This window comes from Trichosurus vulpecula, chromosome 6 (genome assembly GCF_011100635.1).
Source record: "Trichosurus vulpecula isolate mTriVul1 chromosome 6, mTriVul1.pri, whole genome shotgun sequence".
NCBI classification, from domain to species: Eukaryota; Metazoa; Chordata; class Mammalia; order Diprotodontia; family Phalangeridae; genus Trichosurus; species Trichosurus vulpecula.
In genome coordinates, this window is record NC_050578.1 from 58,198,400 (window position 1) to 58,223,530 (window position 25,131).

At 40.0% G+C, this 25,131-nt stretch overlaps 1 protein-coding gene across 4 annotated transcripts in view; it reads left to right on the forward strand.

The window, feature by feature from the left end:
- Window positions 1-2,568: 2,568 nt before the first annotated feature.
- SMARCAD1 (SWI/SNF-related, matrix-associated actin-dependent regulator of chromatin, subfamily a, containing DEAD/H box 1) overlaps window positions 2,569-25,131 on the forward strand; it is a 91,094-nt gene continuing 68,531 nt past the window's right edge. Inside the window, exons 1-4 of one of the 4 annotated variants that reach the window (XM_036762778.1) lie at window positions 2,569-2,782; window positions 3,317-3,592; window positions 18,683-18,860; window positions 21,415-21,565. In XM_036762778.1, coding sequence (XP_036618673.1) covers window positions 3,364-3,592; window positions 18,683-18,860; window positions 21,415-21,565 — 558 coding nt within the window. In that variant the 5' untranslated portion in view covers window positions 2,569-2,782; window positions 3,317-3,363. Of the gene's footprint in view, window positions 2,783-2,962; window positions 3,097-3,316; window positions 3,593-18,682; window positions 18,861-21,414; window positions 21,566-25,131 lie in introns of those variants that run through there. The other 3 variants (XM_036762776.1, XM_036762777.1, XM_036762775.1) reach the window with 3 other exon arrangements.

The window sequence follows — 25,131 nt, forward strand, 5'->3', positions numbered from 1 at the left end:
GAGTCTGTGGGAATCTGATTATTTAGCCTTTGGGAATGTCTTTCTCCCCCTCCTTCTTTAGATTTATAGGTGTCACCTCAGCTGTGAATCTTGTATTAGATTGTGAAAGCTTCCCTATGAATAGATCAGGCAAGGCAATATTCAAATAGAGATAGTACAAATTTAGTTAGGATGTGAACCTCACCACGCCTAAGTTTCATTTTCCTGTAAATCATATGATTTCGGGGAAACCAGGCGATATTCCCCTCTCCCTCTCCCCTAGCCTACTTACAAATGGCCACCTTAGCACTAAAGTTTCCCTATAAGATAATTCTGCAGTTTCTGTGCTTGTATTGGGTAAAAACTTATTACTGGTTGGATTGTATGGCCACTTGTCTCCACAAATGGGGATGGGGGTCCAGCCTCTGGGGTGGGATTTCTTAGAATTGTTTGTACAAGGGTATGTATCTCCCTCCTTGTCTTCTCCCCCTTGCCTCTCTTCACTGCTATCTCTGCCCTGGTAGTGAGAGATGCCCAATTCTCGAGACTTGATCAAATAAAGCTTCTTTTTTTTTTCTGCCTTGAGAAACCAAGACACCTCTGGTTTTTTTTTGTCCCACACAAACTGAACTGCATTTAAGTGAGGGAGGGCTGTGCAAAGTCACCAGCCTCACTTTCTCCTCCAGAGCCATCTGGGTCTTGTGGCTAGATAAAGCTCAAGTGGACTGGGCATGGCCCCTGGATGCAGTGGGGAACCTTGGCCTTTTCAAGTTAAGGTCTTTAACAGGTCTCAGTTTGACTAAGGCAAGGCCTATGCAGTGATTAAGGTTTAATAAGAAATGAGGCAAAGAATGGCTTCTTTAAAAAAAAAAAAAAGATCTGGGAGGGGAAGACCCTCAGGATTTTTGGCCAAAACAACAATTGCTACTTGAATTCATTCTGAGCCAAATAGGGCTCAAAAACTTACCAACTACAAGAAGCCTTTTTGGATCCCTGCTGCAAGTATTCTCCCACTTCTAATCACCTTTCATCTAATTTGTATATACCCACAGAAAACATGCTGGCAGCTAGATCGCAGAAGGGTGAGTCTCGGGAAGCATTTTCCTTAGTCCCAATCTGGCCTCGGTTACTAGCTGTGTGACCCTAGGCAAATTACTTATCCCTGTTTACTTCAACTTTCTCATTTACAAAATGAGCTGGAGAAGAAAATGACAAACCACTCCAGTATCTTTGCCAGGAAAACCCCAAATTGGGTCACTAAGAGTCAGACACCACGGAAAATGACTGAACAACAAAAACAACAGAAAAACATGGGTAGCTAGCTAGGTGGTGCCGTGGATAGATCGCTGTGCCTTCAATAGGGAAGAGAGTTGTTCCAATTCCATCTCAGACACTAGCTGTGTGTGATCCTAGGTATGTCACTTAACCTTGTTTGCCTCAGTTTCCTCATCTGTAAAATGAAACACTCCAGTATCTTTGGCAAGAAAACCCCAAATGTGATGAAGAAGAATCAAACACAACTTGAAACCACCGAATAGTAGATAAACTCGTCTCCCTTCACTCTTTTCCCCACCCACCCTAACAAACTTCGTGGAAGGTAGGGGTGGAGAAACATTGTATCACTTTTGCCTTTGTAGCCCCCGGGGCACAGCGGGGAGCTGATATAACAAACCACACACTTGCCTTTCCTTAGAGAATCCTTCCAAGGGATCAGATAGCTATCTTTTTTGTGTGTTTGTCCTAGCTGTTGGCTGGTAGACTTCCCCATTAGAGAGTCAGTTCCCTGAGGGTAGGGATTATCTTTTGCTTTCTTCTCGCTCTCAGCTCTTGGCACACGTGCCATAAGCGTTTAATAAAAGGTATGCCGACTTGACTGCATTCTTTCTATTTGTATCCCCTGCACTTGGAACAGCTCCAGATCACTGGATCATCGCTTTAGAGCTGGAAGGGGCCTCGGAAGTAACGAGTTCAAACTCTTTTAAAGACCTAGGCCCACGGACGTTAAATGATTTGTTCGAGGTCCAACAGTACGCGCTTAATGTGCATTTGACCCCCTTTGCGGGGGAGGGGAGGGGAAGGGTGTCACTGAACAGTTAAGTGAGCTGACCTCGAGTCCATGGTCAGTAAGTGTTAAAGGGGCAGGATTTTAAACCCAATGGGTTGCCTAAACACGGAGACAGGCGCAAGTGGTGTTACTATTATTTCTATAGATGAACAAACCGAGGGTCAGAGAAGCCACGGGCCTCGAAGGCACCACGCGCCTGGAGCTCCTTCCACACCCACAGACTCTCAAGATGAAGGAAATCAGCCCTAACAAAGAGCATTAACCGAATGGCTTTCAGCAGAGTCGGGGTGCGGTGATCCCCCCACCCCACGAGCCCCAGTAGCCGCAGCCACCCCGGCCAAAGCAGTGATTGTCCGGGAGGGAGCAGCGCCTGCGCTGACCGTCGCGGAGGTGGGGTGGAGCGGGGTGTGTGAGGGGAGGGGGGGGGGGGCGGTAATAGTGTCATGGCAACGGCGCGCGCTCGGGACTCTTTCCGCTCGCTGTCGCGGGTGAAGCGGGACGCAAGGGCGGCGCGTTGCGTCATCAGGACGCGCACGCGGAGCTCCTCACCGCCTTCGCCGTTTCTTTAGGTCCCCTCCCGGCTGCCGTCGCCTATCGCCTTCGGTGTTTTAATCTCCCCATTCTGCTTTCTTTCCTCCCTCTCGAGGCTCCGAGACCCCACATAGTGCGGTCCGAGAAGGAGGACACGGCCCCCGTGCCTCCCTCGCCCGTTCCCCGACCTCCCCGGGCCAGCCTCATGTAGGTCTTCTCGTTCCTGCCCGCTTCCTCTCGACCGGGTTTGCGTTGCGTCAACTTCCGGGCGGGTCCCCGCCAGCCGCCGCCGGGCCTCTGCCGGGCCGAAGCCTCTTTGTGTCCCCGCGGCCTGTGGCGGCGCGGGCCCGGCACGTCCCGCGCGGGGCGTAGGGAGGCCGGGGCGGGAGAGGTCGCGCGCTCGGTCTCGGCTGGGAGTCCGAGGGGAGGTCGGAGCAGGGAGCGCGGCGGCGGGAGCCCGCGGGGCCAGAGGTGCACCGGGGTCAGCGAGCGCGTGCTGCCGGGGAGGGTGATGAAAAGAGGTGTGCCCGTCCCCTCCCTTGTTCCCCAGTCCCCGGCGAGGCCCGGGCGCGAGGCGGTGGAGGCGGCCCCCGCGCCGGCTTCGCGTCCCCTCCCCCCAGGCTTGCTGCCCATTGTCCCGCGCCCCGGGGGGGGGCGGGGGGAGGGATTGCTGGACCGCCCTGCGGGCTCTGGGTCTCACGGCCTCTCTTTGTGTTGTGGTGGTGGTTTTGTTTCTTGTAGATTATCCGGGCTCGCTCCCGCAGGGTGGTCGGTAGCTCCCCATCACCATGAGCCTCTTCAACCTGGACCGGTTCCGCTTTGAGAAGAGGAATAAAATTCAGGAACAGCCTGAGCCGGCCCCCCAGCCGCCGCCTCCTCCTCCTCCTCTTCCTCCTCCTCCTCCTCCTCACGTCGAGCTTCCTTCACCCGTTTCCACTATCATTGACGATGACGATCTCGACGGGGGCAAAGGGAGCAGGCCAGGAACGCCAGATTCAGATATAACAGAAAAAACAGGTGAGTCACACCTTGCAAAATTATGTAATGTGTTGAAAAGAATGGGACCTTAAGCAAAGGAAGGGCTGCCATTTTTGTTTAATTTCTTTCCATTGACCTTAGTTAAGTACATCATAGACCAGACCTTGGTGCTGCCTTAGGAGTTGCAGATCTGTTCATGATTGTCCATCTTCACATTGACCTCTTGACTTGACGCAGGGGGTGAAACCCTATTCAGGAGAACTGCCAGATCAGTGACAGGGATGTGTGTTCTTGCTTTGTCTCTACTATTTGGGTCCCTTCGTTGAGAGAGCGCTGGATTTGGAGTCTTGAAAACCTGGTTTCAAGTCTCTTCTATCACTCTAATTTCTAAGATTCTTTTCTCACCTGTAAAATGCAAATGATGATACTGCAGGGAAATACTTGGGGAGAAAGCTCCGTAGAGGAGATGACGTTTGAGGTGTCACAGACTACAAGCCAACCCCAGTTGTGAACCAGAGAGGACAAAAATTCAGTCCTAAAACTATCTTTCCTCCTAGACATCCTCTAGAATGCGAATGAAGTATATGGTCCCTTGTTGGATTTTTTAGGGGATATAAAAGAAAAAAAGTCACAATATTGCTAACTTAATATAGATGACTGTGAAAGAATGGAAAGATAAAAGCTGATGTTTTTCTTTATTCTTTTCTTCATTGTCCTGAAAATCATCTCACACCAGGCGAGAGGGCTCTTCTGGTTAAATCTAGATGGCAGAACTGGGATCAGTGAAAGTTGCAGGGAAACAGACTTTCCCCCCACCTTACCATAAAGAACTAATGAGTATGTAGTTACTGGACATGTACATACGTCCAGAGACTGGATGAATAACATTCTACTAAAGATGCTGTAGAGAGGTTTCTTGTTTTGTGTTGAAGTGGGACAGGATCACTTCTGAGATCTCTCCTAATTCTTGATTCTATGATTCTCTTGTTTTGGAACAATACGGTTCTGAAAGGAAGGAAGCTAGAGGTGGAGATGGGTTTTTAGTTGGATTGTAGATTGGATAGAAAACGAAGAAAGAGATGAAAGCTTTCTTATTTACAAGAAACTCAGATACTAAGAGTAAGCTTCATACTGCACTGACCATTAATAATGCTGTATACTTCTTCAGGACTTGTATCTTTTTTTTCTATGTGTATTTGTAGCCAGTGGCACTCATTGGGCCTATTTTAGGCAGCATTAGCACTGAAGATTTTGGTTTGTTTAAATTATTCTCCTAGCCTCACTTTTCAGTACTCAGGAATAGATGATAACAGACAGATAAAATTCAGTAATAAACGCTTGGTATAGTTATAGGGGCAAATTATTTTAGACTTAGGATAACAATTTCAGAACTGTAAGAGCTCTCATGATTCATTTAACCTAACCTCCTCTTTTTATTGATGAGCAAACTGAAGCCCAGAGAGGTTAAACAATGTATTAAAGTCAAGTATTTACTCATGTGGAGAACCAGGACTAGAACCCAGGTCTAGATTCAGTTATTTCGCAATGATTTATTAAGTCTCCGCTCTATTTAAACACTGGGAAAGTGATGGTAATGATAAATAAGACACTGTTGACCAGTCTTGTGGAGCCTATAGATGAGTTAAAGATTTAGCTCCATTGCTTTTTTCATTTATCTGTTTACTACACTCACTGATATAAGTGACTAACTTACTTCCCATCCTAGTTCCTAATTGATAGTTTTTTCTTCTATCAAACGTTTGTCAGAAATGTTTCAGTGATTTCAACTTTGCATCTCTATGAAGGTGAGTATCAAGGCAGCTGGTTAGCTTTATCTCTTCATTGACGACTCTTTACCTTGCTAAAGACTGTTGCTTAGTTCTTCAGTTTTCAGTTCAGTGTTTATGTTTGTTGTGTGTAAGGTACTGTGCTAGATTCTACAGACAGAAATAAGCAAAAGTTTCCACCCTACAAGATGCTTAATATCAAGTGATATGGGGAGTTGTATTATATTTTTTATACTATGTTGCTATTTGCTTTATTAATGGTAGTCTTAGATTCCAATAGAGAAAATTTTCAAGAACTGTTCAGGCTACTTCAGTAGAGACTTGTTAATATGGTATAGCGGGAATCACTGGATTTGGAGTCAAAGGATCTAGGTCCAGTCCTAGCATCTGTGTGACCTTGGTCAAGTCATTTTCCCCTTTTGGCCTTAAGTTTCGTAGTATGTAAAATGAGGAGGCTGGACTAGAGAATTGCTTTTCCAATGCTAAATATGTCTGTATGTGTGCTCTTTATGTGGTTGACAGCTAATATATGAAAACAAGTAATTTATTTAAGTTAGAATGCTCTGTGTTCCACTCTCTCATATTTCTCATGTCTTGGAAGTCACCAGTAAATGGAATGTTCTGCAGCTAGAGGACTTTGGGCACATACTGTGGGACAACTGAAGTGACTGGGCACAATATCTGTAGTAAATGTGATAGAGACAGGGAGTGGACCTACAGTGTCGTTGGCATGGGGAACTTCCCAGGTGAGCAAAACTTCCTTCACCAGTGCTGGTCAGTACCTTCTTTATACTGAGACGTGAAGTGGATTGCCCATGGTTGTGACCAGGGTATGTTAGAGACTGGACTAGGGGCTTCTTGGCTTTGAAGCTTGCTCTATCCGTTAGACCACACTGCCTAGATGTGATGGTTGGATAAAATGATTGTCATCCTTGAGGATATGGTGGTAATCCTGGATTCTTCCTGTTTTACATCTGCTGACATCCCAGGTGTTTTCCCTAATCTTTCCACACCAAGTTGGTGACTCCAATATTCTCATTCCTTTCTAACACCTTGAGGTTTCAGTTCCTTAAATCCTCTCAGCTTACCTCTCATGCTAGCTCCTAATTGATACAGTTGATGCACAGGGATGGTCATACTTGATGTTACCATGGCACTAAACTGTTCCATGTCCAGGATATAGTACAATGGAAAGAGCACTGGATCTGGGGTTGGAGGCAAGACCTGGTCTCAAATCCTGACTCTGCCACTTAATATCTTATCATGTTCCCATGTTCTTGCCCTTTCCACACCTTAGAGTTTCTGATTTCCTTTAAACTGAGTTTGATTGACCTTTTCTGTTTCTAATACTGCTTTCTGTACTCTGCTTCTGATAGTGCCTTACACCCAAAGTTTATCTTGTATCTGTTTCTCTCTCTCTCTCTCTCTCTCTCCCCCAACCCCTCTCCCTCTCCCTCCATATATGTGCATATATATGTAAAATACATTGTACATGCACATATTATGTATGAGTGGGTTCATATGTATACATACATGCACACATTTTTGTTTGTATGTTTTCTTTCCCATTAGGATGTAATTTCCTTGCAGGCAGGAACTTGGACCTTTGTTCTTATACCCCCATCACCTGGCAGGGGGCATCTTGATAAATGCTTATTGATTGATTTATATGACTAAGGGCAAATCGATTAACTTCTCTGGGTCTCAGTTTCCTCATGTGTCCCCAGCCCTTTTCTCCTTTACTGTCTCACTGAATGATCTTATCGGCTCCCATGGCAGTTCATCTCTATGAAGAGTGATTCTTAGATCTCTTTATCTAGCCCTAATCCCTCCTGAGCTCTGGTCTCACACCTCCAGTTACCTTTAGAACATCTCATAGGCATCTCAAATTCAAATTCATCTTGTCTAAAATAGAACCTATTCACTTTTTTCTCAAATGCTTCCCCTTTCCCCAACTTTCCTACTGTTATTCAAAAGGGTACCCACCATCTTCTCAAACTCATCTTCAACTCTTTACTGTCACTCACTGCACATATCAAATCTGTTGTGAATTCTCGTCATTTTTACTTTTACAACATCTTACATATCCTCTTCTTTCTCCTCACTTAGCCCCCACCCTTATACCTCCCTTAATGCCTCACATCTAGACTATTTTTGTGCCCTTCTGCTTGGTCTCTTATCTCAAGTCCTTCCTCTACTTTTTGCTGTCAAAATATTTTTCCAAAAATGAAGGTCTAACCTGTCAGTCAACAAGCATTTGTTAAAAGCCCTTGTTATGTACCAGGGATGTTAGCCGACTACTCAGTAAATTGAAGCAGTTCAGTGTTACATCCAGCAACCAATTTAAAATTGTCTACTTGGCATTTAAAGCCTTTTACACCTTTGCTCCTTCCTCCCTTCCTAGTCTTCTTAAACTTGACTCCCCTCCATATACTCTGATCCAGATATTCTGGCCCCCATGCTGTTCTTCTGGTGTTATTTTCCATCTCCTTACTCCCTGCTTTTTCACTAGCTATCCCTGATGGAACAGAATGCTCTTCTTCCTCACCTCCATCTCTTAGCTTCCTTCAAGACTCAGCTCAGTTCCCACCATCTGCTGGAGTCTTTTTCCCCTTTCTAGTTCCTTCCTTTTGAGATTACCTTCCATTTACATTTTATTCATAGATCGTGAGCTCCTTAGGTAACTCTAGTGCTTAGCACAGCACTGTTTGGGACATAATGCTTGTTACTTATTGGAAAAATGAAGAATTTGGATTCCATGGAAGTCCCTTCCATCTCTAAATGTATGTGCCTCTGAAATTCTCTTGTCTTCCGTTCTACCATTTCCCCCCCTCCATCTCACTTTGGAGCCCACTTTTTTACATCATCATGATCTCTAGTCCCTGTTCTGCCTAGTTTTCACCTCTAGTCTCACTTCATTTTTTTAATAGTCTTGACCATGTAGTCACCCATTTCAGAAGACACCTGACTTCTTTTGTCTTTGGAAACTCTTGCCTTCTTGTGTTTCAATCTTGGACCACCACTAGCACACACTTTCTCTACTACTTGCAAACTCCCAAATGCTACTGGAGAAAGATACAGAAACTGCTGAGTGGGTTCGTTACAGCTTTATCCTTTTTTTTTCATTTATTTCTTTTTTTATCTTCTTGCTTGGCCATTCCAAGCTCCTCTGGAGCCAGCAACTCCACCCTTATTCACCTATCTTTGAGCAGGTGAGAAGATTGAGACAATCCTTCTCATTTCTTCTCTATAGCTCAAAACTTTTTTTATGTCCTTGCTCAACTTTTTCTGCAACCTCTTAGGATCAAGTAGGCCCCCTTGAAAAATATACCGTTACTTGTGTCCTGTACCAGTCAACAAGCATTAAATACCTACTGTTGTCAGGCATTGTGCTAGACTGTGGGACTACAGAGACATAAGGGAAATAGTCTTTGCTTTCCGGGAGGTCGTTCTGTTAGGGAATATGTGTATGTATTTACATATATAGAATAGACATAAGATGTTTTGAGGTGGGGTGCGGGGTTTGGGCGGGGTGTTAAGAAAAGCTTCATGGTCATGCTTTGAATTAAGTCTTGAAGGAAATTAAAGAATCTGATTTGAGAAGGGAGTTCTTTCCAGGCATGGAGGCATCAGTCCAAAGACAGAGGTGGGAAATGGAGTATTGTAGAAGAAATAATCAATTAACTGGATGATAAAAGAGTGCCAGAAGTGGCATAATACATAAGTCAACAAGCATTTATTAATGGCTTACTGTGTTCCAAGCACTAAAAGATAAAAACAGCTCTTGCCCTCAAGGACCTTAATCTAATGGAGAGATACATGCAAACATGTATTTACAAGAAAGAGATATACAGGATAAAAGTGGGAAAGGTAGATTGGGGCCAGGCTGTGAAGGACTTTAAATGCCGCATAATTTATTTTTGTTACTAGAAGTAATGCATGGCTTCAGGAGTTTTAGAACATGGTTGATAATCATCATACCTATGCCTTAGTGGTATTGCTTAGCCAACTTTGGAGAATAGATTAGAGAGGGAAAAGATGAGGCAGGGAAACCAATTTGGAGGCACAGAGAGATGTTATAGAACTGAAAACCACAGGACTTGACAACTGATTAGATACATAAAGTGAGGAGTTAAATGAGGAGAGATGAGGTGAGTAGAAGGATCATGGTGACCTCAGTAGTAATGGGAATGTTTGGAAGAGGAATGGGTTTTGGTAAAGAGATGATAATTATTTTGAAGAAATTGAATTTGAGATGGGTGGAACATCCAGTTTGAGATGTCCACTAGGCAGTTGAAAATGTGAGACTGCAGCTGAAGAGAGAGAGAGTAAGGTTGGATATATAGTTATGGTAGTCATATGTAGAGATGATAATTAAACCCATGGGAACTGATGAGGGCACGAGGTGAGGAAGGTCTGTACCAGAGTGGTGGCAGTATTAGAGTAGAGAAAGGGGTGTATTACAGAGATTTTGCTAAGGTTAAATCAACAGACCTTGGCAACAGCTTGGGTATAGGAGGTAGAGGTAGTAAGGAATCTATGAGGACTCCTAGGTTGCAAGCCTGAGGGACTGCGAGGATGGTGTTGCCCTCTACAGTTATAGGGAAGGTAGGAGCAGGGGGAAAGATAATGAGTTCTGTTTTGGACACATTGAGTTTAAGATGTCTACTTGACATCCAGTTTGAGGAGATTTTGAGATTGGAGGTTAGCTGAGAGCCTGGGACCTGAAAAGTAGATTTGAGAATCATCTGCTTAGACATGGTAATTTGGTAATCATGGGGTCTGATGAGATCACCAAGCAAAGTAATTATATAGAGAAAAAAGAGGGCCCATGACCAACCGAACCCTTATGATTAGATGACAGGATCTGGATGAGAATCTAGTAAAGGAGACTGAGAAAGAGTAGGTAGAAGAAGGCCCAGGAGGAAGTGGTGTCCTGAAAACCTAGGGAGAAGAGAGTTTCAAGGAGGAGAGAGTGATTAAAAGTGTCAAAGGTTGCACAGAGGTCAAGAAGAATGAGGATTGAGAAAAGGCTGTTGGATTTGGCAACTCTAAGATCACTGATAACTTGGGAGAGCAATTTGAGTGTAATAATAAGGTCAGAAGATGGATTGTAAGGGGTTAAGAGAGAGTAGAAGCACCTGTTGTAGACATCAAAGAGTTTAGCTGTAAAGGGCAGAAGAGATAGAGGACAATAGTTAGTGTGGGTGGAAGAAGGATCAAGTGAGTTTCTTCAGGAGGGGGGCTGTGTACAGTAAGGAATGAGCTTAGTAGATGGGGAAAGAATGAAAATAAGTGAAAGACTTACAGTGGGGAAGATGGGGCATTCAGTTGGAGGAGATGGGACGGAATAAGATCACTTGAACAGAGTAAGCCTTTGATAAAGAGTAAGGACACTGTCACATCAGACAGAGGTGGAGGAGGAGTGACAGAAGGCATCTGAATGATAGGAGGTGAGGAAGGGAGCTCATTTGGCCTCATTTTTTCCTGTAAAATAAGCCTCAAGGCTATCACCTGAGAGTCTGGGGTTGGAGCAGTCATGTTGAGTTTGAGGATGGATGAAAGTAGAATTGTCTAGCACAGTGAGGGCCTAGTTGAGGTTGTGTACCATAAAATACTTCACTTTCAATATAACAAGCTCACTTGTTTTGTGAATCTTATCTTTCTAGCTGAAATCAATCTTTCTCCTAAAAGTTTTCTTACAGCACTTTATCTGGTTTTTTCCTTTATTACCCTCATTAGATTTAGACTATAAGGTCTTATATTTTTCACCCCCATGGTCTTACCCATCATAGATATTTAATACACAGTTGAATGTTGTTATAAAGCTATGTGTTTTATTGATTTAGTCAGGAGGGGCATTTTGAATTATGGCCAAACATGATGATAAATTTTTTTTTTAAAAAGTTTTCATTGGTGTCTTTTTTACATCACTATAATTTCCCCTAGTATCTCCCCTCTCCAGTTTTTAGCAGATGGAGGGTAGCTGTTCTAATCAATTAAAAATATACTTTTTGCCTGTAACTATTTGACATTATGGAGGTAGAAATGCTTCTGAAAAGTTTTTTTGCATTTGAAGTTAGTATAGAGATTTAGGTCTGTAAGATTATTTCTCATGGGTATTATCTTTGCTTACAATTAGAGCAAATTTTTGCCAGGTAAATAGTAGTGCCTTGTTTCTGAGGTTCATGGTCAGAGCAACCTGACCTCATAGACGCACTTGAGAAATATCAACATGTTTTACTATTCAAATATTCTTTTTTTTCCAAAAGGAGGTCTTTATTAAAATAAATATATCAATAACCTGAAAAATAAATGACATTGTAGAGCAGGGGTTTTTCTAGTTTGTTGGGTTTTTTTAAACTTTGAAAATTAGAAATTTCAAATGATTTCAAGTTGCCCTGAATCCTTATGTTGAATCCCCTTCTTCCTTAGGTGATTGTTAACAGTGTTAAAGTCCAGCTTTGTGCAGAAAGCCTTTTTCAGTGATTTTTAGCACTACAACTTTTTGGCCTCACCTTTAGTCCTCCTGTTTACTGTCCCTGGGGACAGCTAGGTAGCTAGGTGGCACAGTGGATATAGTTGGTCAGGAAGACCTAAGTTCAAATGTGGCCTCAGGCATTTACTAACTGTGTGACCCTGGGCAAGTCACTTTATTCTGTTTGCCTCAGTTTCCTCATCTGTAAAATGATCTGGAGAAGGAAATGGCAAACCACTCCAGTATCTGCCAAGAAAACCCCAAACAGGGTCACAGAGAGTTGGATGCAACTAAGAACAACTAGACAACAAAATTACCCTCTGATTCAAGCAAGCTGTTAGGGATTTTTTATTTACTGGCTTTTTCCTTCCTCATAAACAGGAGGTGCTAAAGAGGATTACATTTTTATTAAGATTTGGAAAAAATACACTAAGAGTATTTGTAGCTTGGAATTAGTCAGTTTTCCACCATTCCACACAACTTCCTTTTTGGACTTGGAAGTTAAATCTGCTTAGACTTTGGTGCTGACTAGGTATGATGTAAGGCAAGTCACTTAACCTCTGGGCTTACCTTTCCTCATATAAAGTGAATTATACTAAGTGTTCTTTCAGTTTCCTGCTATAAAATTACAGTTTTGTGACTTATGGAATTAGATACAGAATTTGATATTTCTCTACTACTAATTTAATAAATCCATAGCTCAGTCTTTATACAGTGTTTGTGTTACCCACTTTTGAAGATAAATGTGTATATAGGATCTGTATACAAAAATATTGAGTTGTCATTTTTATGGGGAGGTGTTATGATTTCATCTGTCAAGGGATCTCCCAGTGAGAAAAATTCCCTCTACATTCTACACATTAGTAACTTCTTTGAAATTTATAATCTTAGAGAGTTACCTGGGGAATTGAAAGGTTATGTATCCTGTATATGTCACAGGTGAGAACTCAGGGTATTGTGATTCGAAGATAAGCTCTATCCATTTTTCCATGTTGCCTTTCATTTTTAGATTTCCTTGAAAATAGTGTTGCTGCCATTCTGGTTTTTATATGTACTTTAATCTTGGTCACAAAATAGTACTTAAATAAAGTATTAATATTGATATGTAAATGTATTTAAATGTACTTTTTGTCTCTGTTTTTATTTTCATTTGCAATTCTTCCTATACTGAGATCCAGTAATGTACCTGAAAATGAATTAATCTTACAAACTAGATAAAATGATTTCACATCTTCACAGTGATGCTTCACGTCGTTGCTTTTTTGTGTTGGTCAGGTCACTTGGTGATATTTGAATGGTTACTTCTTAATAATCATCCCCCATAAGCCACTAGTCTGGATAACAGTTCTAATTTCCAGAATATGATTATAACTCTTACCTTCTTCAGAGTTTTAAAGACTAAGCAGTGTGTTAGTTTTAGGGTCTTTTACAAAAGAGAAACTTAATTTATTTCACTTCTATAGTTACATTCAGATATAAGCTAGTCTGCAGTTCGGATATAGCTAATTATATTCTTTTTATGGCTGTCTTCTGAACATGTTGCTAAAAGGGAGAATTAATGTCCTCTCTCATTTGGTATTGCCAAACTGCCTGTGAAGAAGCCATACTAGAGAACCAGATCATGGAATCCTAGAACCTTCAAGTTGGAAGTGACTTTAGCAGTCATCTGTTCCAGCCCTTCTTATTTAACAGATTAGGAATTTACAATTTAGAAAACAGACCCAGTGACTAAAGATTAAGTGACTTGCTTAAAGCCACACAACAATTTTAACTGGAGAACCAATTCTAGAATCCATGTTACCCAGTCCCAAACTAATATCCTTTTCACTCCCATAACTGCCTTATTTGAACCCAGTAGTGCATCTGTCATCTTCTGGGTAGTCCTGGAGACCCTCCACATTCACATAATTTGCCTTTTGTGTTGTCATAACCACCTACTGTCTAAGTAATGACTTAATAACTCTTTGTTTTTACTAAGCCCCGAGGGTTACAGAGCTCTTGGAAAAGCTTGGAGGAATGGGTGTGGCTACCTGCAGCTAAACTTTGCTTAGTTCAGGTATTTTTTTTCCCCAGCAGTTTGGTGTTTGGGGGGCAGCTGGGAAGGATTTATCTAGGAATCTAGTAACACCAGAAAGCCTCCTGTCCAAAAAGAGTATTTCAGTTTGAGGTTCATTTATTTTGAAAAGCTCCCCTCTTAGGATTGGCTTACCAAGTGTTCATCAGTCAGGACTTTCTGTCTCTTTCTTTTGTATAGATAAGACACCCTCTGTCTTTGGTTCGTGCTGCTTTCCTTACGCGTATTTTAGAATCCCTAGCTGCTTTCATTGTTCTGTTCAGATGCTGTCCCCCAAAATGAAGCTTTTCTTGATCTTGTCCCATCCAGGTTGTCAGTGTGCTGACAAATACAAATACTTTGTATTTATCTGTGTACCTGCTGTATCATGTTCCCTTTTCTCCTCATCCTCTGTATAACACTTTCCCTCCCCCACCGCCTTTAGAATCAGGTCCTTAAAGGTAAGGAAGGTTTCTTTTTTTGTCTTTGTATCTCTTTGCTGGGAGAGGGGTGTTGATTGCTCTGTTGAATTGAATTTTTAATTTATATAAATTCTCTCTGAAGTGTTAAGTTTATTATCATTCATGCTTTAAGTTGGTTCTAGGTCTACACCTAGAAATCTACTCTAGTTTTTAGTTTTTTGAGGGGGAGGGAGGTGCAGAGTAAGGAGAAAGGTAGGAGATATTTTCCAATTACAATACCACATCTGCTTTAACCAGTTACATAGATGTGAGTTATGTCGAGCTTCTGCTACTTTGACTAGACCAAGCTAAAAAAGTATTTTTATAATCTCATCTCATTTTATAATCTCATGTTTATAATTTCATCTCATTTATAATCTCAGCAGCTGTTTTCAACATGACCAAAACCCAAAACCACAACTTAATTTTGGCCTTTTTTTTCCCTTAGCAAGTACTGATAATACTTGGGCTCTGCTGTGAATATTACAGTTCTTAATGTTTCTCAACTTAGATACTCAGATGGATCTGTGATTTCATTGATTCTAGATTTCTCTTTATAATGTCTATAGTAAGGACTTTGTAGAAATCTTAGCAAACTCTAGAAACTGAAGTTTAAGGTTCTCCATCTAGTCTAGATTTGCAGAAATCACTCAAAACCTCCATTCTATCAGATTGTATATTTCTTGAACTTCTAGTAGTTGGTCATATTGGGATTTAGGTGAGAAGCAGAAAGAAATGTTTCATCGTAGAAAGAGCACATTGGACTTGGAGTTAGAACTGAGTATGAGTGTCTGCTAGCTGATGGGCCTTTTTGGATCTGTATCAGGTTTGGGCTAGATGATCCTTCTAGGCTCTACCATTCTATGATGCCAAGAAAATGAAGATTTATGTTGTGAATTAACCAGTGTTAAATGATGCTTGAGTAGCATCTTTTCTGACTCGTGTTGGGTTTATTGGACAAAAAGAAAGGATGACTTTATATACTAAAATAAATAGACAAATCAAAAGAAGGAGATGAAGGAAAAGATAGCACATAAAATAAAGGATTTCCTGAATTAATCAGCTCTCTCCAGTTTGAAAGGTTTTGTTAAAATATAGCACTTTGCTTATTATAAAAAATAAAATGCTTATGTGCAACCATTGTCTGGAAATTAAAAAAAAACTGAATTAACTGAGCTTTAAGTTTTGAAAAAGGAAGTGAAGCAGGGAGCGTATATACTCCTGATCAAAGAGACATTGGTCCCATGTTGGTCAGCTTGAAACAAATTGGTGCTACCTGCTTGGGTGGAAGACTTGTTAGTCTCTTCTTCAGTGGGGAATCCTGTACAGCTGGCCTTGTCTATAGTGTTCATAAACAGGATGGTGCCTGTGGTCTGTTTTTGTACTTTCTTAACTGTATGGGATGAGACCACCCGACAACAATTAATTAAGAGTCAGAGGTCTCTCGAAGTACAAACAGAAAACTTCTTTATTATGGTCTCACAAGAAAGGACGTCATCCCCGCTAGCAGCGAGCTAGTAGGAGAGGCCTGGTACAGGAAGTGAAGCATGATTATATACCTTAGCGGTTCCATCCTCCTCCCACCACTGACCTTCACCCTCATTTGTGGAGTTCAGGCTCACAATCTCACGAGAAATCTAACCCAGGAACAAGGAAGTGAAAAACATCTTTTTCCTTATTTGGCAAGGCTTCTGTTGAGGTGGTAGGGGGGAGGAAGTGGGTCCAGCCACTCTAAGATCTGGATTCCTATAAGTCAGGTGATTTCTCAGTAAGTTGAGACTTAGGCCTAGATGCCAACCAGAAGCCCTGAGCCATGCTGATTCCATTCAGTTTACAGAAAGGTTGAGATTTAGATTTCATGAGAGGTCTTCACAATCCCACTCATTACCTTAGAATTTTTAGTAGTTTAGAACTACTTCTCTCAAAAAAAAAACAGTTAAAATATATTTTGATAGTTGAAGGGCCACGTTTCAGATAAGTAGAAAATTTGGTTACATGGACCCCAAAGAGCATCCTGGCTCTTGATTTGTAATCTTAGCCTTTTCTTTTTACACACACACATAGAACCACCATTGCCTAGTTGCAGTAGTTGGTGGCGTCCAAAGTTTTCTGGTCGTTCCCCCCCCTTTTTTTTTTAAATCCAGAGGGAGACCATGAAAAAGGTCTGCCTTTGGTTATGCATAAACTAAACCTGATTGAGTGAATGTAGGGGATGGTTTGCACACAAAGCCCCATCCTTTACTGGTCAACTCACTTGGTGCCCCCATAGAAAACACCTACTCTTTTATGCCCTTACTTCCTTCCAGAAGTCTGGAGGCTGGGGTTCCAAGCCCTGCCTTAGATTCTTACAACTCTGGCCAAATACTGAGGTGGGGGGGGGGGATAATGCTTGGATGTCTTCTTAGGGCCCTTTCAGCTATTAGCTAGGAGAAATTTCTCTATCTTCTATTTATAAATCAAAGAAAGACCTTTACCATGACTGATAAGGTAAAGTGGTTGTCATTTCAGTTTTCTTGTGAATCAGGCTTGAAGCACTGCTGTGATGTTGAAATTCTTGTCCTTTTCCAGAAGTCTCTTGAAACTTCACATCTACCTCTTTCTCCTCCTCTAATTAAATTTTCTTTTCCTCAAGCACCAATATTCAAGTTGAATTTTAAAAAGTCATTTTTTTTTTGTGGTTTAATGAATAGTATGGTAATGTTTATAGTTTTTTCATTTCTAATATATAGTAAATATCTTAGATTATGGATTAAATAGTACTTTTTGTACCAGCGTGGAAACCTAACCACCATAACATTGTTTCTTTGGGAAAATATGTTCATTATTCAAAATAGCTGACTTAGAGATGAACTTTGGAATATATAACCCGTTTATAATTTCCTATGTACTGGATTATGTGATATGGAACTTCCTGTATCCTGAACATAATAACCTGTCCTTTTCTTGTTGATTCATGGTCACCATTTTGAAAATGTTGTACTTGTGCTTGTTGCAGATATTATTTGTTACTGGGTAGTGGTGGGACATAGCTGACCATCATTCCTTTATGTGCTTTGCACACCACGTTGTTAGAGAATCTCTTGGGCATAGCACAATTTCTGACTGTTGTGGATGCTTAACAAATGTCTTTTCATCTATGAATAGATTGATTTTATTAATTTGGTAAAACTGTTTAAGGGACAGAGTGTGTTCAGAAATTCACTGGGCAAAGGACCCATATGTTCAAAGGTATAGTAGCTCTTTTGTAGTGGCAAAGAATTGGAAACTGAGGGGATAGTCATCAATTGGGGAATGTCTGAACAAGTTGTGGTATATGATTGTAATAAAATACTACTGTACTATAAAAAATTATGAAGGGGACAGTTTCAGAAAACCTGGAAAGATTTATATGAACTGATGCAAAGTGAAGTGATTAGAACCAGGAGAAAAATCTATACAATAACAGATCATTAACTGTGAAAGACATAACTGCTCTGATCGCTACAGTAATCCATATCAATTCAAAAGAACTCGTGATGAAAAATGCTTATCTACCTCCAGATAGGAAAAGAGATGACCTGAGTGCAGATTGAAACACATTTTTTTCCTCTTTATTTTTCTTGCCTTTTTTTCCCCCTGCGACATGGCTCATGTTGAAATATGTTTCATGTAACTTTGTATGTTTAGTGGATATCATTTGGATCAAAGTTGGGTGGGGAAGGGTTAGTGCTCTCTATCTGAGATCCTATGACCTTATGGTTCTCTTCTTAAATGAATCTAGTAGAATAAATATAGTTTTAGAAACCTTAGTTTTGAGGTGGAATTTTGACATACATGAAGAGGTCACAGAGCAGGAGGGCTGGGAGTTTTCATTGTAAGGAAGGAAGAATAAAAGGAACTGAGAATTTGGGAGACAGGAGATGTTGGTGAGGTGCCATAGTAGAAGGTTTGGGAACATTGGAGTACACCATAGTTGCCAAGAAGTAGAAGAGTAATACAGAAATGGGAGGGTTTCAAGGACAAATTTCACAATTTTGCTTAAGGCAAAAAAATAATCTTTGCTCTCTTTTGTGATATGCCCAAGTCCTGTAATTTCTGTTTTAGTAGAGAAGCAACCAAGTGAAGTTTGGGAAATATTTTAATCATTATTAAATAACAAGGCTCTTGGAGACCTTTGGACACTATCTAGCCCCCACTCATTCTGTAAATGAGGAAATGGTCTCAGATGTGAAATAATTTGCCAGATGCCACAAAAGTAGTGACTTGGATTTGAATGACTACATTGTGCTGTCTCATTTTGTTATAAATAGAAATGTAAGCTTTGGGATCTAAATGTCCTTAGTAAATAACTTTCTTTTCTTCCTCATACAGAAGACTCCAGTGTACCAGAAACTCCAGAGCCTGAAAGAAAGTCAGGTGTATCATATTTCAAGAATCAAAAAGGAATACAGTTTATTGATTTATCTTCTGACAGTGAAGATTTTGGCTCCCCAAATTGTTCCAATAGAAATCAAGACGAAATTTCTGGAAGAGAACCAGTGATTATAGTGTAAGTAGAATATTTTATTTTACAGTTATGAAATATTTGCAGTCAACTGTGAATGATCCAGGTGCCACACATGTCCTTCTTTTTCTTAGTTTGGCCATTTCTTTGATTTAAGATAGACATTAGACCAAATTTCACTTTTCTTATTTTAAGTAAAGACTGCATTTCCCTACCTCACCCAGGCTGCAAATACAGAGGCCACTTATGGGTCCAGTCCCACTATTAATCCATGTTGGAGCTTTGACTTTCCCTTTTTCTGACATGGGCCAGTTCTCACTTCCTAGGGCAACCTGAAGCCCTATTCTCATGGACTTCATCATATTGATGACAAATTTAGTGAGGACACTCCATCATCTTAATCTACTGCAGCTTATGACTCCTGAGTTTGAGACATGCTGTACTCAGCCACTCTGGTAGTTGGGATTGCAGATGTGCATTGCTGTGCCCAGCTACAAGTTTTACTTTTTAGGGAAGTTTCATGCATGTAGTCTCTGAAGAAATTTAATTACATATTTGGCTTAAAAGTAAATTTCATATTTAGTTTGAACATTATAGTTACTTATTTTACTCTGCATGTATGTAAAATAAGCATTTTAATAGACATTCTTTAGGAAAGCATTAAAGTGATAAAACAGATCATGAACTCATTTGGATTAATTGGGGAGGGGGGATGTATACATGCACACATACTTACGTTTTGTTGTTTTTGTATGTTTAGATGTAGACTAGGATATCCCTTCAGCTCCTTTTAAGAAGAGCTAGGTTTTTCAATAGAACTTTTTGTGTCCATTGAATAATTTTTATTAGACTATTAAATAAAATCTCAGTGATTATCTTTAAAAATACTCTAGTAAGAATACTTAGATAAAGGAAATATTTCCATATGGAGAAAAGTTTTCAATTGTGAAATCTGATATTTGGGGATAATTGTTACTTAAGTTTTTTTTTTTTAAATCTGTTTGCTTTGTATACTCAAGTGAAAATTTGTAAATTTTTTGTGAAAAGACATGTTATATTTTACTTTTCTGAAATAGATATCAGTTTGTTGGCCTGAGGATGTCATATAAAAATAACAGACCGTAAGAATTGGACTTATTTTTAGGAGGCAGAACTCTCAACATTTAAAGTTAAGAAGAGCTATCTGAATAGAGAACTGTTTTAAAATAACATGGTAGTGAGGCCTACTTTACCAGAGTTGTTTCTGCCTCAGAGGCTGGGAAACTAGCTATGAGTGCTATTGTAGACTTGATTCTTATTTTTGGTAAAAGTTAGACTGGTGACTTGTGAGTTCCCATCCCTGCAACCTGGGATTCTGTCACTCGCCTTTCACTAAGAAGCAGAAGTAACTGTCCCAGGAAAAGAAATGATGGCAATTTTTTGGCCAAAAGTTTTTTTAAAGCCATATTTTTGTGGGATGCTTTTCTTAGTTGTTTTATATTTCATATTATATATTATAAGAAAATCTGATTTCCATAAAGAAACCTTCTTATATATAGGAAAATGTTCCTGACCCAGTATTTGATGCCTTCTTTATAGAAAAGACCTCAATGGATTCATTATACTCCATTATATGTTTTATATCTATATAACTAATTGGTTAGACAAAAAGAAGTAAGATGACTTGTGGTTGTTTTAAGAATGAAGGTTCATGTAGCAAATAACAGGCTGACCTAGGGAAGTCACTGGGCTTTGGTTGCCTCTTGTAAGATAATGAGTTTGGACCATGTGATCTCTGGGATTCTTTCCAAGTGCTAATGTTCTTTGGTTCTAAATGCTGTCACACTCCTTGTCTTCCACCCCCCAGGCAGACATAATGTCTTTTTCTTTTGTCAATGATTCAGAATGAAATGGACATTCAGAGTGAGCATTTGAACCAATCAGGAAATCTTCAGCTTAGGTAGACTTTACTCATCTCCCTTCTAAAAAATCCTGCTATCGTAGTCTTAGTCTCCTCAAAGCAGTAGGACAGGAAGCATTTTATATAGAAAGCTTGAGGGGAAGGGGAGGAAAACATGCTGGAGGTAGGCAGCATGGTCAGATTGCATAGGCTTATTCTTCCTCCTACCCTGCACTTCTAATGAGCAGTTTAGAGAGGGAAAGAAGATTGAGAGAGAACACTAGGCAGAGTTCTATAGGCCTCATTCACTATTCCCCATAGACGAGCAAATTGAGTCAGTTTTAGTAGTGGGGGGGCAGTGTTGATTTATACACTTAACTGTTCATTTATGGAAAAAGTTCTTACCATGTTTCTGTTAAGTATAGACTGATTTTAATATTGGCAAAAAGAGAATTTTTTTTGTATTTTACGGAAAGCATTATAGGGAAAACTCTTTTCTTCAACTGCTAATGCCTTCGCTTTCAGACCCTTAACTATGTTACACATATTTGTATTTATTCTCGTTATACCTGTAACTATCCTTGTTGTCGGGAACCGTTAGCATGTTTCATTGTATCTCTAGTGCCTGGCACGTAGTAGTTCATTGATAAATACTTGTTTATTATTTGAAGTAGCACTTTTAATGAATAGAAATGTCTTCTCTTCTGAAAATGATGCCAGTTCTGAGCAATCTGAAGATGAACAGACTGAAGAGTATCCTGATATGACACGAAGAAATGATGATATCTCAGAATTGGAAGACCTTAAAGATGCAAAGCTTCAGACTTTGAAGGAACTATTTCCACAAGGAAGTGACAGTGATTTAATTAAGGTAACAATTAGTTTCCTTGAAAAAAAGGCCTCTCGCATGACTGTTAGAGATTGTTGCTGACCATTTTTAAATATCTTATGTTTGGGAAAGGCAAACAATAAAATTTATTAACTTTTGTATTTTGGGCAGATATCATTGCATTATGTAATAATGCTATCGTGTAATATATAATGGGTTATATTGTAACACACAATACAATATCGTGAAATAATAAGTGCCAATAATGTACTTGTCTACAGGTAAATTATCTATATAATCCCAAGTATTTTTGGCATATATAGTGTTCCTTTTTGGTCCAGTTGTGTGATTTCACTGATGTAGGGAAAACCTGGTGAGAAAATACCAGCTACGGACTTAGATCAGTAACTTGTGCACCTTGGAACACTGAGGGGCTTAGTGACTTGCCCCTCCCAGAGGGACATATGGCCGGGTGATGTTAGATACGAGGATGGAAAAGCCAGGTGGTTCTGACTGAGAGTGGCTCCCCATCTCACCCTGCCCCCACTGCAAGTACACTGCCTTCTCAGTGAATTGGTTTAGTGATTTCATTATATAGGTGCCCCTCATTAGACAAATCATTTCACTTCTTTGGGCTTCAGTTTCTTTATCTGTAAAATGATAGCATCGGACTAGATTGCATCTAAAATTCCTTCCATTTCAAAAGCTGTGATACTAGGAATCAATATGTTTTAATGGACAAGAGTTAATACAAGTATCTCACATTATAAGAAAAAGCAGAAGTCATAATGAAGTCTGTTAAGCAGGGAATATATATTGCAGTATAGTGGGGAAAGCCCTGACTTCGGACCCAGAGAACTTAGGTTTGACTTCCAGCTTTGCCTCTTTTTATCTGTGTGACCCTGGAGAAGAGACTCTTTACTTCTTTCGACTTTATTCTCCATATCTAAGATGATGGCAGAGCTGAGGTGGAGGATGTCAAAGCTTGGCTTGATGACGTTTAAGTCTCCTTGAAGCCCCAAATTTTTTTGATTCTGTGTTATATGTTAAATGAATCCTTGTTACTGGAACTTTTTTCAGGTTCCATCAGTGTTATCTTACTGCTGGCTCTGAGAATGATGGCAAAGTAATTAGTGATAGGAGTGTGGTTGTTTAGACAGCGCTGCGCCGCCGCACCCCCCCCCCCCCCCCGCCCCCGGTCTTGTCTTTAGCTATTTGATGGTGCAGCAGTGATTCAGAGGCAGCCCAGCTTAAGACTCCAAAGTAAATTTCTGCATGAGCTCCAGCTTTCCTATATGACTAATGTGTGGAAAAAATAGTATAAAGCATAATAAAGGTCCAGGCCCCCTCTTGTGCTGCCTTGCCAAGGTTTTATATTGGTTCATTAGAGGGATTTGTTTTCCATTTCTGGTTTTATAGTTTGTTGGTAAAAAAATAGACTTTAGTGGATGAAATTCCAGTTCACATAGGATTTTTAGAGTACTCTTTATTTTAAAGATGAGATAATGTACATGATAAAAGAGCAGAGTCAGTTATGAAGGCCTCAAGATCGTGTAGTAGATAGAGAGTTGGGCCTGGAGTTAGGAAGACCAGAGTTCAAATCCTGCCTGGGACACACTGGCCATGTGACTCTAGGCAAGTCACTCAACCTCTGATGACCTGAGCTGCTTCATCTGTAAAACTGTATCTACTACCTATTGGCCTTGATTTGAGGTTCAGGTGAGATAATTGTGAAGGGCTTTTAAACCTCAAACTGCTAAGCAATTCCAGCTATTATGTTAATGTTTTAGATGGGTGCATTAACCAAGTAACCTGTATATCTGTAAGTGGCCTTGGTAGATAGAGAGCCACCTGGCCAAGTATCTTAGGAACTGCAGCTGCAGAATATGTAGAGAATGTCATGGGTTTATGTTAATGGTTTATATACAATGATAAAGCATTCAGTAAGAAAGAGGTTTTCTTTAATTTTTAAACAGAATGCCATATACAATACAATAATTCAAGACAATTCTGAAGAACTTATGAGAAATGCTATCCATCTCCAGAGAAAGAGTCATGGAGTCTGAATGCAGATTGAAACATAGTTTTTCTTATTTGGTTTTGGGTTTTTTTTTTTAGTCTGTGTTTTCTTTCACAACATGACTAATGTGGAAATATGTTTGCATGACTGTACATGTATAATGTAGATCAAATTGCTTGCCTTCTTAATAAGGGGAGAAGGGAAGCAAGAAAAGAATTTGGAGTACAATTTTTTTTCAAAGAATGTTAAAAATTGCTTTCACATGTAATTGGGAAAAATATTAAATAAAAGAAAAAATGCTTTATATAAGTAGAAAATTACTCAAGCTGACACAGCAGGAAATTTGACTTTTTAGCATTTTTTGAAGGTGGTAAATAAGGTGGTAGGTTTCAGTATCTTTTAAAGGTATTTTGAAAGGCATGGGCTATGAGATTGAAACAGAACTGATTATGCTTGTAATAAAGAAAAAACTGCCAGGGGTATTTCATGGGTTTTTTGGATTTCTTTTCTCTTTATGCCACCTTCATTTCCAAATATATCCTTTCCACCTCTCCTCCTGCATTCCCTAGAACAGAGAACGAAAAAGAAGGAAACGAAGTTCTATACCAGACTAGCAAATCCCCTGAATCCGATGGTATAGTCAGTGTTCCCTAGCTCTGCAAAGAAGAGGTGGTGCTTATGCCATGGGCATTAAAGAGATGGGGAAGTACTTAAGACAAATCCTAAAGTTGAACATGTAGAGTTTGAACTAGTTGGGAAGAGATCGGAGCTTAAATTTGAATCTTGACTATTTCATTGAACACAGAATAAACTGCGCAGATAAATAATTTTTTAAAAAGCGTCTCATTAATGTTACTGTGTGGATAAATAAAGCAAAAATCTTAACATGTTGAATCTTTTAAAAGTCTAAAATATTAACTGTGCTTTAAGAATTAGTTTGGCGTTTTTATTATTATCAAATCTCTGCACTGGTGTGATTCTGACCAAGTCGCTTCATTTACCTCGGTCTATTTTCCTTATCTGAGAAGTAAAGAGATCGCACAAGAGTTATATATAAGGGCCTTTCCTTTTTTTAAATTCATGATCCTATGTGAAAAAAATAAGTACATTGAAATATTTAAATGATCAGGAAAAAATAAGATTATTGACTTTTTTTCTCTCTCTCTCTCTCACACACACACACACACACACACACACACACACACACTGCTTAGGCACGAGGCAGAGGGGTTTTGGTTTTGGGTTGTGTTTTTTCTTTTGGTTTGTTTTTAATACAATAGAAAATTTCTCATGCTACCATGGTAGACAATTTCACTTTTAAAGTTTTAACTTTTATGAAGATAGTGGATAGTAAAATGGGTAGTTTTTGAGGTCTTTGTGTTTTTGTTGTATGGCCCATCACCTAGCATAGTAGCACCATGTCTGGCATATAATAAGTTGCTTCCTAAATGCTTAGGGACTGAATGACTATTTTTGAACATTTTTTTCCCTCATTCTTGAAAAAGTGTCAGGAACCAGTAAACTCAAAGCTTTGGCTTATACTGTATATCCATATGCTTTTATCTGTCTGTGGTGTTCATTCTTTTTT